Source organism: Astyanax mexicanus, chromosome 4 (genome assembly GCF_023375975.1).
Source record: "Astyanax mexicanus isolate ESR-SI-001 chromosome 4, AstMex3_surface, whole genome shotgun sequence".
Lineage (NCBI taxonomy): Eukaryota > Metazoa > Chordata > Actinopteri > Characiformes > Acestrorhamphidae > Astyanax > Astyanax mexicanus.
Genome location: NC_064411.1, coordinates 58,832,716 through 58,845,000, shown reverse-complemented (window position 1 = coordinate 58,845,000; position 12,285 = coordinate 58,832,716). Strand labels below are relative to the sequence as shown.

At 52.8% G+C, this 12,285-nt stretch overlaps 1 protein-coding gene and 1 long non-coding RNA gene across 2 annotated transcripts in view; one reads left to right on the top strand and one right to left on the bottom strand.

Moving 5' to 3' along the window:
- The window catches only part of itm2ca (integral membrane protein 2Ca), a 20,232-nt gene extending 8,127 nt beyond the window's left edge, over window positions 1-12,105 (top strand). Inside the window, exons 5-6 of the mRNA XM_049478973.1 lie at window positions 6,939-7,089; window positions 10,809-12,105. Coding sequence (XP_049334930.1) covers window positions 6,939-7,089; window positions 10,809-10,900 — 243 coding nt within the window. The 3' untranslated portion in view covers window positions 10,901-12,105. The remainder of the gene's footprint in view (window positions 1-6,938; window positions 7,090-10,808) is intronic.
- On the bottom strand, window positions 7,096-9,676 carry LOC125801733 (uncharacterized). Its single transcript, XR_007438910.1, has 3 exons — window positions 9,523-9,676; window positions 8,033-8,200; window positions 7,096-7,130 (listed from the first exon to the last, which is right to left on the bottom strand). It is a non-coding gene; the product is annotated as an uncharacterized LOC125801733 (long non-coding RNA).
- Window positions 12,106-12,285: the final 180 nt, after the last annotated feature.

Sequence of the window (12,285 nt, the reverse complement as noted above, 5' to 3'; positions counted from 1 at the left end):
GTGTAGTGACGCTGGTGTGTGTGTGGTGATGCTGGTGTGTGTGTGGTGATGCTGGTGTGTGTGGTGATGCTGGTGTGTGTGTAGTGGTGACTGCATCTCTCGTGTGTGGGGTGAGTGTGTGTTAGTGACTGCATCTCTCGTGTGTGGGGTGAGTGTGTGTTAGTGACTGCGTCTCTCGTGTGTGGGGTGAGTGTGTGTTAGTGACTGCGTCTCTCGTGTGTGGGGTGAGTGTGTGTTAGTGACTGCGTCTCTCGTGTGTGGGGTGAGTGTGTGTTAGTGACTGCGTCTCTCGTGTGTGGGGTGAGTGTGTGTTATTGACTGCGTCTCTTGTGTGTGGGGTGAGTGTGTGTTAGTGACTGCGTCCCTTGTGTGTGGGGTGAGTGTGTGTTAGTGACTGCGTCTCTCGTGTGTGGGGTGAGTGTGTGTTAGTGAGGGTGTGTGTGGGGTGAGTGTGTGTTAGTGACTGCGTCTCTCGTGTGTGGGGTGAGTGTGTGTTAGTGACTGCGTCTCTCGTGTGTGGGGTGAGTGTGTGTTAGTGACTGCGTCTCTTGTGTGTGGGGTGAGTGTGTGTTAGTGAGGGTGTGTGTGGGGTGAGTGTGTGTGAGTGACAGCATCTCTCGTGTGTGTTAGTGACTGCATCTCTCGTGTGTGGGGTGAGTGTGTGTTAGTGACTGCGTCTCTTGTGTGTGGGGTGAGTGTGTGTTAGTGACTGCGTCTCTTGTGTGTGGGGTGAGTGTGTGTTAGTGACTGCGTCTCTTGTGTGTGGGGTGAGTGTGTGTTAGTGACTGCGTCTCTTGTGTGTGGGGTGAGTGTGTGTTAGTGACTGCATCTCTCGTGTGTGGGGTAAGTATGTGTTAGTGACTGCGTCTCTTGTGTGTGGGGTGAGTGTGTGTTAGTGACTGCGTCTCTTGTGTTGGGGTGAGTGTGTGTTAGTGACTGCGTCTCTTGTGTTGGGGTGAGTGTGTGTTAGTGACTGCATCTCTCGTGTGTGGGGTGAGTGTGTGTTAGTGACTGCATCTCTCGTGTGTGGGGTGAGTGTGTGTTGGTGACTGCATCTCTCGTGTGTGGGGTGAGTGTGTGCTAGTGACTGCGTCTCTTGTGTGTGGGGTGAGTGTGTGTTAGTGACTGCGTCTCTCGTGTGTGGGGTGAGTGTGTGTTAGTGACTGCGTCTCGCGTGTGTGGGGTGAGTGTGTGTTAGTGACTGCGTCTCTCGTGTGTGGGGTGAGTGTGTGTTATTGACTGCGTCTCTTGTGTGTGCGGTGAGTGTGTGTTAGTGACTGCGTCTCTTGTGTGTGGGGTGAGTATGTGTTAGTGACTGCGTCTCTTGTGTGTGGGGTGAGTGTGTGTTAGTGACTGCGTCTCTTGTGTGTGGGGTGAGTGTGTGTTAGTGAGGGTGTGTGTGGGGTGAGTGTGTGTGAGTGACAGCATCTCTCGTGTGTGTTAGTGACTGCGTCTCTTGTGTGTGGGGTGAGTGTGTGTGTAGTGGTGACTGCATCTCTCGTGTGTGGGGTGAGTGTGTGTTAGTGACTGCATCTCTCGTGTGTGGGGTGAGTGTGTGTTAGTGACTGCGTCTCTCGTGTGTGGGGTGAGTGTGTGTTAGTGACTGCGTCTCTCGTGTGTGGGGTGAGTGTGTGTTAGTGACTGCGTCTCTCGTGTGTGGGGTGAGTGTGTGTTAGTGACTGCGTCTCTCGTGTGTGGGGTGAGTGTGTGTTATTGACTGCGTCTCTTGTGTGTGGGGTGAGTGTGTGTTAGTGACTGCGTCCCTTGTGTGTGGGGTGAGTGTGTGTTAGTGACTGCGTCTCTCGTGTGTGGGGTGAGTGTGTGTTAGTGACTGCGTCTCTCGTGTGTGGGGTGAGTGTGTGTTAGTGACTGCGTCTCTCGTGTGTGGGGTGAGTGTGTGTTATTGACTGCGTCTCTTGTGTGTGGGGTGAGTGTGTGTTAGTGACTGCGTCCCTTGTGTGTGGGGTGAGTGTGTGTTAGTGACTGCGTCTCTCGTGTGTGGGGTGAGTGTGTGTTAGTGACTGCGTCTCTCGTGTGTGGGGTGAGTGTGTGTTAGTGACTGCGTCTCTTGTGTGTGGGGTGAGTGTGTGTTAGTGAGGGTGTGTGTGGGGTGAGTGTGTGTTAGTGAGGGTGTGTGTGGGGTGAGTGTGTGCTAGTGACTGCGTCTCTTGTGTGTGGGGTGAGTGTGTGTTATTGACAGCATCTCTCGTGTGTGGGGTAAGTATGTGTTAGTGACTGCGTCTCTTGTGTGTGGGGTGAGTGTGTGTTAGTGACTGCGTCTCTTGTGTTGGGGTGAGTGTGTGTTAGTGACTGCGTCTCTTGTGTGTGGGGTGAGTGTGTGTTAGTGACTGCGTCTCTTGTGTGTGGGGTGAGTGTGTGTTAGTGACTGCATCTCTCGTGTGTGGGGTAAGTATGTGTTAGTGACTGCGTCTCTTGTGTGTGGGGTGAGTGTGTGTTAGTGACTGCGTCTCTTGTGTTGGGGTGAGTGTGTGTTAGTGACTGCGTCTCTTGTGTTGGGGTGAGTGTGTGTTAGTGACTGCATCTCTCGTGTGTGGGGTGAGTGTGTGTTAGTGACTGCATCTCTCGTGTGTGGGGTGAGTGTGTGTTGGTGACTGCATCTCTCGTGTGTGGGGTGAGTGTGTGTTAGTGACTGCATCTCTCGTGTGTGGGGTGAGTGTGTGCTAGTGACTGCGTCTCTTGTGTGTGGGGTGAGTGTGTGTTAGTGACTGCGTCTCTCGTGTGTGGGGTGAGTGTGTGTTAGTGACTGCGTCTCGCGTGTGTGGGGTGAGTGTGTGTTAGTGACTGCGTCTCGCGTGTGTGGGGTGAGTGTGTGTTATTGACTGCGTCTCTTGTGTGTGCGGTGAGTGTGTGTTAGTGACTGCGTCTCTTGTGTGTGGGGTGAGTATGTGTTAGTGACTGCGTCTCTTGTGTGTGGGGTGAGTGTGTGTTAGTGACTGCGTCTCTTGTGTGTGGGGTGAGTGTGTGTTAGTGAGGGTGTGTGTGGGGTGAGTGTGTGTGAGTGACAGCATCTCTCGTGTGTGTTAGTGACTGCATCTCTCGTGTGTGGGGTGAGTGTGTGTTAGTGACTGCGTCTCTCGTGTGTGGGGTGAGTGTGTGTTAGTGACTGCGTCTCTTGTGTGTGGGGTGAGTGTGTGTTAGTGACTGCGTCTCTTGTGTGTGGGGTGAGTGTGTGTTAGTGACTGCGTCTCTTGTGTGTGGGGTGAGTGTGTGTTAGTGACAGCATCTCGCGTGTGTGGGGTGAGTGTGTGTTAGTGACTGCATCTCTCGTGTGTGGGGTGAGTGTGTGTTAGTGACTGCGTCTCTTGTGTGTGGGGTGAGTGTGTGTTAGTGAGGGTGTGTCTGGGGTGAGTGGGTGTTGTGAGGGTGAGTGTGTGTTGGTGAGGGTGAGTGTGGGGTGAGGGTGTGTGTGAGGTGAGGGTGTGTGTGGGGTGAGTGTGTGTTAGTGAGGGTGTGTGTGGTGAGTGTGTGTTGGTGAGGGTGTGTGTGGGGTGAGTGTGTGTTAGTGAGTATGTGTGGGGTGAGTGTGTTTGGAGTGAGTGTGTGTTGGTGAGAGTGTGTGTTGGTGAGAGTGTGTGTGGGGTGAGTGTGTGAGGGTGAGGGTGTGTTGGTGAGGGTGAGTGTGGGGTGAGTGTGTGTTAGTGAGGGTGTGTGTGGGGTGAGTGTGTGTTGGTGAGTGTGTGTGTGGGGTGAGTGTGTGTTAGTGACTGCATCTCTCGTGTGTGGGGTGAGTGTGTGTTAGTGACTGCATCTCTCGTGTGTGGGGTGAGTGTGTGTTAGTGAGGGTGTGTGTGGGGTGAGTGTGTGTGAGTGACAGCATCTCTCGTGTGTGTTAGTGACTGCATCTCTCGTGTGTGGGGTGAGTGTGTGTTAGTGACTGCGTCTCTCGTGTGTGGGGTGAGTGTGTGTTGGTGACTGCATCTCTCGTGTGTGGGATGAGTGTGTGAGTGTGTGTTGGTGAGGGTGAGTGTGTGTTGGTGAGGGTGAGTGTGGGGTGAGTGTGTGTTAGTGAGGGTGTGTGTGGGGTGAGTGTGTGTTGGTGAGTGTGTGTGTGGGGTGAGTGTGTGTTAGTGAGGGTGTGTGTGGGGTGAGTGTGTGTTAGTGACTGCATCTCTCGTGTGTGGGGTGAGTGTGTGTTAGTGACTGCATCTCTCGTGTGTGGGGTGAGTGTGTGTTAGTGACTGCATCTCTCGTGTGTGGGGTGAGTGTGTGTTAGTGAGGGTGTGTGTGGGGTGAGTGTGTGTTGGTGAGTGTGTGTGTGGGGTGAGTGTGTGTTGGTGAGTGTGTGTGGGGTGAGTGTGTGTGGGTGAGGGTGGGTGAGGGTGTGTGTGGGGTGAGTGTGTGTGGGTGAGGGTGTGTGTGGGGTGAGTGTGTGTGGGTGAGGGTGTGTGTGGGGTGAGTGTGTGTTAGTGAGGGTGTGTGTGGGGTGAGTGTGTGTTGGTGAGTGTGTGTGTGGGGTGAGTGTGTGTTAGTGAGTATGTGTGGGGTGAGTGTGTGTTAGTGAGGGTGTGTGTGGGGTGAGTGTGTGTGAGTGACAGCATCTCTCGTGTGTGTTAGTGACTGCATCTCTCGTGTGTGGGGTGAGTGTGTGTTAGTGACTGCGTCTCTCGTGTGTGGGGTGAGTGTGTGTTGGTGACTGCATCTCTCGTGTGTGGGGTGAGTGTGTGTTGGTGAGGGTGAGTGTGTGTTGGTGAGGGTGAGTGTGTGTTGGTGAGGGTGAGTGTGGGGTGAGTGTGTGTTAGTGAGGGTGTGTGTGGGGTGAGTGTGTGTTGGTGAGTGTGTGTGTGGGGTGAGTGTGTGTTAGTGAGGGTGTGTGTGGGGTGAGTGTGTGTTAGTGACTGCATCTCTCGTGTGTGGGGTGAGTGTGTGTTAGTGACTGCATCTCTCGTGTGTGGGGTGAGTGTGTGTTAGTGACTGCATCTCTCGTGTGTGGGGTGAGTGTGTGTTAGTGAGGGTGTGTGTGGGGTGAGTGTGTGTTGGTGAGTGTGTGTGTGGGGTGAGTGTGTGTTGGTGAGTGTGTGTGTGGGGTGAGTGTGTGTGGGTGAGGGTGGGTGAGGGTGTGTGTCGGGTGAGTGTGTGTGGGTGAGGGTGTGTGTGGGGTGAGTGTGTGTGGGTGAGGGTGTGTGTGGGGTGAGTGTGTGTTAGTGAGGGTGTGTGTGGGGTGAGTGTGTGTTGGTGAGTGTGTGTGTGTGGGGTGAGTGTGTGTTAGTGAGTATGTGTGGGGTGAGTGTGTGTTGGTGAGTGTGTGTGGGGTAAGTGTGTTTGGAGTGAGTGTGTGTTGGTGAGGGTGAGTGTGGGGTGAGTGTGTGTGTGGGGTGAGTGTGTGTTGGTGAGGGTGAGTGTGTGTGGGGTGAGTGTGTGTGTGGGGTGAGGGTGTGTGTGTGGGTGAGGGTGTGTGTGGGGTGAGTGTGTGTTAGTGAGTGTGTGTTGGTGAGGGTGTGTGTTGGTGAGGGTGTGTGTTGGTGAGTGTGTGTGTGGGGTGAGTGTGTGTTAGTGAGTATGTGTGGGGTGAGTGTGTGTTGGTGAGTGTGTGTGGGGTAAGTGTGTTTGGAGTGAGTGTGTGTTGGTGAGGGTGAGTGTGGGGTGAGTGTGTGTGTGGGGTGAGTGTGTGTTGGTGAGGGTGAGTGTGTGTGGGGTGAGTGTGTGTGTGGGGTGAGGGTGTGTGTGTGGGTGAGGGTGTGTGTGGGGTGAGTGTGTGTTAGTGAGTGTGTGTGGGGTGAGTGTGTGTGGGGTGAGTGTGTGTGGGGTGAGTGTGTGTTGGTGAGTGTGTGTGTGGGGTGAGTGTGTGTGGGGTAAGTGTGTGTTGGTGAGGGTAAGTGTGTGTTGGTGAGGGTGAGTGTGTGTTGGTGAGGGTGAGTGTGGGGTGAGTGTGTGTGGGGTGAGTGTGTGTTGGTGAGGGTGTGTGTGGGGTGAGTGTGTGTTGGTGAGGGTGAGTGTGTGTTGGTGAGGGTGAGTGTGTGTTGGTGAGGGTGTGTGTCGGTGAGGGTGTGTGTGGGGTGAGTGTGTGTTGGTGAGGGTGTGTGTGTGTGGGGTGAGTGTGTGTGGGGTGAGTGTGTGTGGGGTGAGTGTGTGTTGGTGAGGGTGTGTGTTGGTGAGGGTGTGTGTGGGGTGAGTGTGTGTGGGGTGAGTGTGTGTGGGGTGAGTGTGTGTTGGTGAGTGTGTGGGGTGAGTGTGTTTGGGGTGAGTGTGTGTTGGTGAGGGTGTGTGTCGGTGAGGGTGTGTGTGGGGTGAGTGTGTGTCGGTGAGGGTGTGTGTGGGGTGAGTGTGTGTGGGGTAAGTGTGTGTGGGGTGAGTGTGTGTCGGTGAGGGTGTGTGTGGGGTGAGTGTGTGTGGGGTAAGTGTGTGTGGGGTGAGTGTGTGTTGGTGAGGGTGTGTGTTGGTGAGGATATGTGTGGGGTGAGTGTGTTTGGGGTGAGTGTGTGTGGGGTGAGTGTGTGTGGGGTGAGTGTGTGTGGGGTAAGTGTGTGTGGGGTGAGTGTGTGTTGGTGAGGGTGTGTGTTGGTGAGGATGTGTGTGGGGTGAGTGTGTGTGGGGTGAGTGTGTTTGAGGTAAGTGTGTGTTGGTGAGTGTGTGTGTGGGGTGAGTGTGTGTTGGTGAGGGAGTGTGTGGGGTCAGTGTGTGTGGGGTAAGTGTGTGTGGGGTGAGTGTGTGTTGGTGAGGATGTGTGTGGGGTGAGTGTGTGTGGGGTAAGTGTGTGTGGGTGAGTGTGTGTTGGTGAGGGTGTGTGTGGGCTGAGTGTGTGTTGGTAAGGATGTGTGTGGGGTGAGTGTGTGTGGGCTGAGTGTGTGTTGGTGAGGATGTGTGTGGGGTGAGTGTGTGTGGGGTGAGTGTGTGTTGGTGAGGATGTGTGTGGGGTGAGTGTGTGTGGGGTAAGTGTGTGTGGGTGAGTGTGTGTTGGTGACGGTGTCTCTCGTGTGTAGAAGGGGATCTACCTGCCGCAGACGTTCGTGGTGAGGGAGGAGCTTGTGGTGACGGGTTTGGTGTCGGACACTCAGGAGCTCGGCGTGTTCATTCACAGACTCTGTAAAGACAAGGAGACCTTTCACCTCCAGCGCCGGATCACCCGCCGCCGTGAGTCACTCTCACACCTTCTCTCACACTCACTCTCGCACCTTCTCTCACACTCACTCTCGCAACTTCTCTCACACTCACTCTCGCAACTTCTCTCACACACACTCTCGCACCTGCTCTCACACTCACTCTCGCACCTTCTCTCACTCTCGCACCTGCTCTCACACACACTCTCGCACCTGCTCCCACACACACTCTCGCACCTGCTCTCACACTCACTCTCACACCTTCTCTCACACTCACTCTCACACCTGCTCTCACACTCACTCTCGCACCTTCTCTCACTCTCACTCTCACACCTTCTCTCACACTCACTCTCGCACCTGCTCTCACACTCACTCTCGCACCTGCTCTCACACACACTCTCGCACCTGCTCTCAAACACACTCTCGCACCTTCTCTCACTCTCACACTCACTCTCACACCTTCTCTCACACACACTCTCGCACCTGCTCTCACACACACTCTCGCACCTGCTCTCACTCGCACCTGCTCTCACACACACTCTCGCACCTGCTCCCACACACACTCTCGCACCTGCTCTCACACTCACTCTCACACCTTCTCTCACACTCACTCTCACACCTGCTCTCACACTCACTCTCACACTCACTCTCGCACCTTTTCTCACTCTCACTCTCACACCTTCTCTCACACTCACTCTCGCACCTGCTCTCACACACACTCGCACCTGCTCTCACACACACTCTCGCACCTGCTCTCACACTCACTCTCACACTCACTCTCGCACCTGCTCTCACTCTCACTCTCACACCTGCTCTCACACTCACTCTCACACCTGCTCTCACTCTCACTCTCACACCTTCTCTCACACTCACTCTCACACCTTCTCTCACACACACTCTCGCACCTGCTCTCACACTCACTCTCACACCTGCTCTCACACCTGCTCTCACACTCACTCTCACACTCACTCTCACACCTTCTCTCACACTCACTCTCGCACCTTCTCTCACTCTCACTCTCACACCTTCTCTCACACTCACTCTCACACCTGCTCTCACACTCACTCTCGCACCTGCTCTCACTCTCACTCTCACACCTTCTCTCACACTCACTCTCACACCTTCTCTCACACACACTCTCGCACCTGCTCTCACACTCACTCTCACACCTGCTCTCACACCTGCTCTCACACTCACTCTCACACTCACTCTCACACTCACTCTCACACCTTCTCTCACACTCACTCTCGCACCTGCTCTCACACTCACTCTCGCACCTGCTCTCACACTCACTCTCGCACCTGCTCTCACTCTCACTCTCACACCTGCTCTCACACTCACTCTAACACACACTCTCGCACCTGCTCTCACTCACTCTCACACCTTCTCTCACACTCACCTTCTCTCACACACACTCTCACACCTTCTCTCACACTCACTCTCACACCTTCTCTCACACTCACTCTCACACCTTCTCTCACACACTCTCGCACATGCTCTCACACTCACTCTCACACCTGCTCTCACACCTGCTCTCACACTCACTCTCACACCTGCTCTCACACTCACTCTCACTCTCACACCTGCTCTCACACGCACTCTCGCACCTGCTCTCACACTCACTCTCACACCTTCTCTCACACTCACTCTCACACCTTCTCTCACACACACTCTCACACCTTCTCTCACACTCACTCTCGCACCTTCTCTCACACACACTCTCACACCTTCTCTCACACTCACTCTCACACCTTCTCACACACACTCTCGCACCTGCTCTCACACTCACTGTCACACCTGCTCTCACACTCACTCTCACAACTTCTCTCACACTCACTCTCACACCTGCTCTCACACTCACTCTCACACCTGCTCTCACACTCACTCTCACACCTTCTCTCACACTCACTCTCACACCTTCTCTCACTCTCACACTCACTCTCACACACACTCTCACACCTTCTCTCACTCTCACACCTTCTCTCAGACACACTCTTGCACCTGCTCTCACACTCACTCTCACACCTGCTCTCTCACTCACTCTCACACCTGCTCTCTCACTCACTCTCACACCTGCTCTCACACACACTCTCGCACCTGCTCTCACACTCACTCTCACTCTCACACCTGCTCTCACTCTCACACCTGCTCTCACACTCACTCTCACACCTTCTCTCACACTCACTCTCGCACCTTCTCTCACTCTCACTCTCACACCTTCTCTTACACTCACTCTCACACCTTCTCTCACACACACTCATACCTGCTCTCACACTCACTCTCGCACCTGCTCTCACACTCACTCTCACTCTCACTCTCACACCTGCTCTCACACTCACTCTCACACCTGCTCTCACACTCACTCTCGCACCTGCTCTCACACTCACTCTCACACCTGCTCTCACACTCACTCTCACACCTGCTCTCACACTCACTCTCGCACCTGCTCTCACACTCACTCTCACACCTGCTCTCACACTCACACCTGCTCTCACACTCACTCTCACACCTGCTCTCACACTCACTCTCACACCTGCTCTCACACTCACTCTCACACCTTCTCTCACACTCACTCTCGCACCTTCTCTCACACTCACTCTCGCACCTTCTCTCACACTCACTCTCACACCTTCTTACACTCACTCTCGCACCTTCTCTCACTCTCACTCTCACACCTTCTCTCACACCTTCTCTCACACTCACTCTCACACCTGCTCTCACACTCACTCTCACACCTGCTCTCACACTCACTCTCACACCTGCTCTCACACTCACTCTCACACACTCTCGCACCTGCTCACACTCACTCTCACACCTTCTCTCACACTCACTCACACCTTCTCTCACACACACTCTCACACCTTCTCTCACACTCACTCTCGCACCTTCTCTCACACACACTCTCACACCTTCTCTCACACTCACTCTCACACCTTCTCTCACACACTCTCGCACCTGCTCTCACACTCACTCTCACACCTGCTCTCACACTCACTCTCGCACCTGCTCTCACACTCACTCTCACTCTCGCACCTGCTATCACACTCACTCTCGCACCTGCTATCACACTCACTCTCGCACCTGCTATCACACTCACTCTCACACCTGCTCTCACATTCACTCTCACTCTCACACCTGCTCTCACACTCACTCTCACACCTGCTCTCACACTCACTCTCACATGCACTCTCGCACCTGCTCTCACACTCACTCTCACACCTTCTCTCACTCTCGCACCTTCTCTCACACACACTCTCACACCTTCTCTCACACACACTCTCACACCTTCTCTCACTCTCACACTCACTCTCACTCTCGCACCTGCTCTCACACTCACTCTCACACCTGCTCTCACACTCAGTCTCACACCTGCTCTCACACACACTCTCACACCTGCTCTCACACTCACTCTCACACTCACTCTCACTCTCACACCTTCTCTCACACTCACTCTCACACCTGCTCTCACTCTCACACCTTCTCTCACTCTCACACCTTCTCTCACACTCACTCTTGCACACGTTACAGTTACTCTGTCATCTTCTGTTACATCTTTTGTCACATTTACTCTCACACCTGCTATCCCACTGGTTTTAATTCCTTATTAGATACCGATCTGTAACTCTTATTGGACTGAACTGATTGGACTGAACTGATTGGACTGAACTGATTGGTCTGATCTGATTGGTCTGATCTGATTGGCCAGATCTGAGGCCAGTTTAGCAGCTGACGTTCTCACTGTTTGTGTTTCAGGTATTTTCAGGCGTGAGCTGCAGAACTGCCGTCCAATCCGTCACTTTGAGAACACCTTCGTGATGGAGACTCTGATCTGTGAAAGTGTGTGAAAGACTGTGTAAGAGAGTGAGAGTGTATGAGCGTGAATGCTTATGAGTAAGTGCGTGTGTAAGAGTATGAGTATGTGAAAGTGTGTATGTGAGAGAGTAAATGCATGTGAGTGTGCGCGAGAATAAGAGTGTGTAAAAGTGCAAGAATGAGTGTGTGAGTGAGTGTGTGTATGTGTGAGAGAGAGTAAGTGCTTGTGAGTGTATGAAAGTGTAAAAGAGTGTTTGTGAGAATGGGTGTGTGTGACAGTGAATACATGTAAAGGTGTGCATTGTGTGAGTGTGAGAATGTGTGTGAGTGTGTGTGTGTGAGAGTGAGTGAAATATAACACTCTCTGTAACTCTGTATTTATTCTCTTCCCCTGCGTGACCTGCAATTGTTTATATTAACACCCACACTTAAGTGTGTGAGAATGAGTGAGTGAGTGTTTGTGAGTGTGTGAGTGTGTGTGTGAGTGTGTGTGTGTAAGTGTGTGTGTGTAAGTGTGAGTGTGTGTGAGTGAGTGAGTGTTTGTGAGTGTGTGAGTGTGTGTGTGAGTGTGTGTGTGTGTAAGTGTGTGTGTGTAAGTGTGAGTGTGTGTGAGTGAGTGTGTGTGTGTAAATGTGAGTGAGAGTGTGCATGCGCTTATTTATGTGTTTAGTAAAACTTGAATCATAGGTTTTCCTCCTGTAGCTGTTTATTATTCATGTTTTTAAATATTAACTGTAGCAACACACACACACCTCACATCACACACACACATACACACACACACATACACACACACCTCACATCACACACACACATACACACACACACACATACACACACCTCACATCACACACACACATACACACACACACACACACACACACATACACACACACCTCACATCACACACACACATACACACACACACACATACACACACCTCACATCACACACACACATACACACACACACACACACACACACATACACACACACCTCACATCACACACACACATACACACACACACACATACACACACCTCACATCACACACACACATACACACACACCTCACATCACACACACACATACACACACACATACATACACATACACACACACCTCACATCACACACACACACACACACACACACATACACACACCTCACATCACACACACACACACACACACACACACATACACACACACACATACACATACACATACACACACACACACACACCTCACATCACACACACACATACACACACACACACACACACATACACATACACATACACACACACACACACCTCACATCACACACACACACACACATACACACACACCTCACATCACACACACACATACACACACACACACACACACACATACACATACACACACCTCACATCA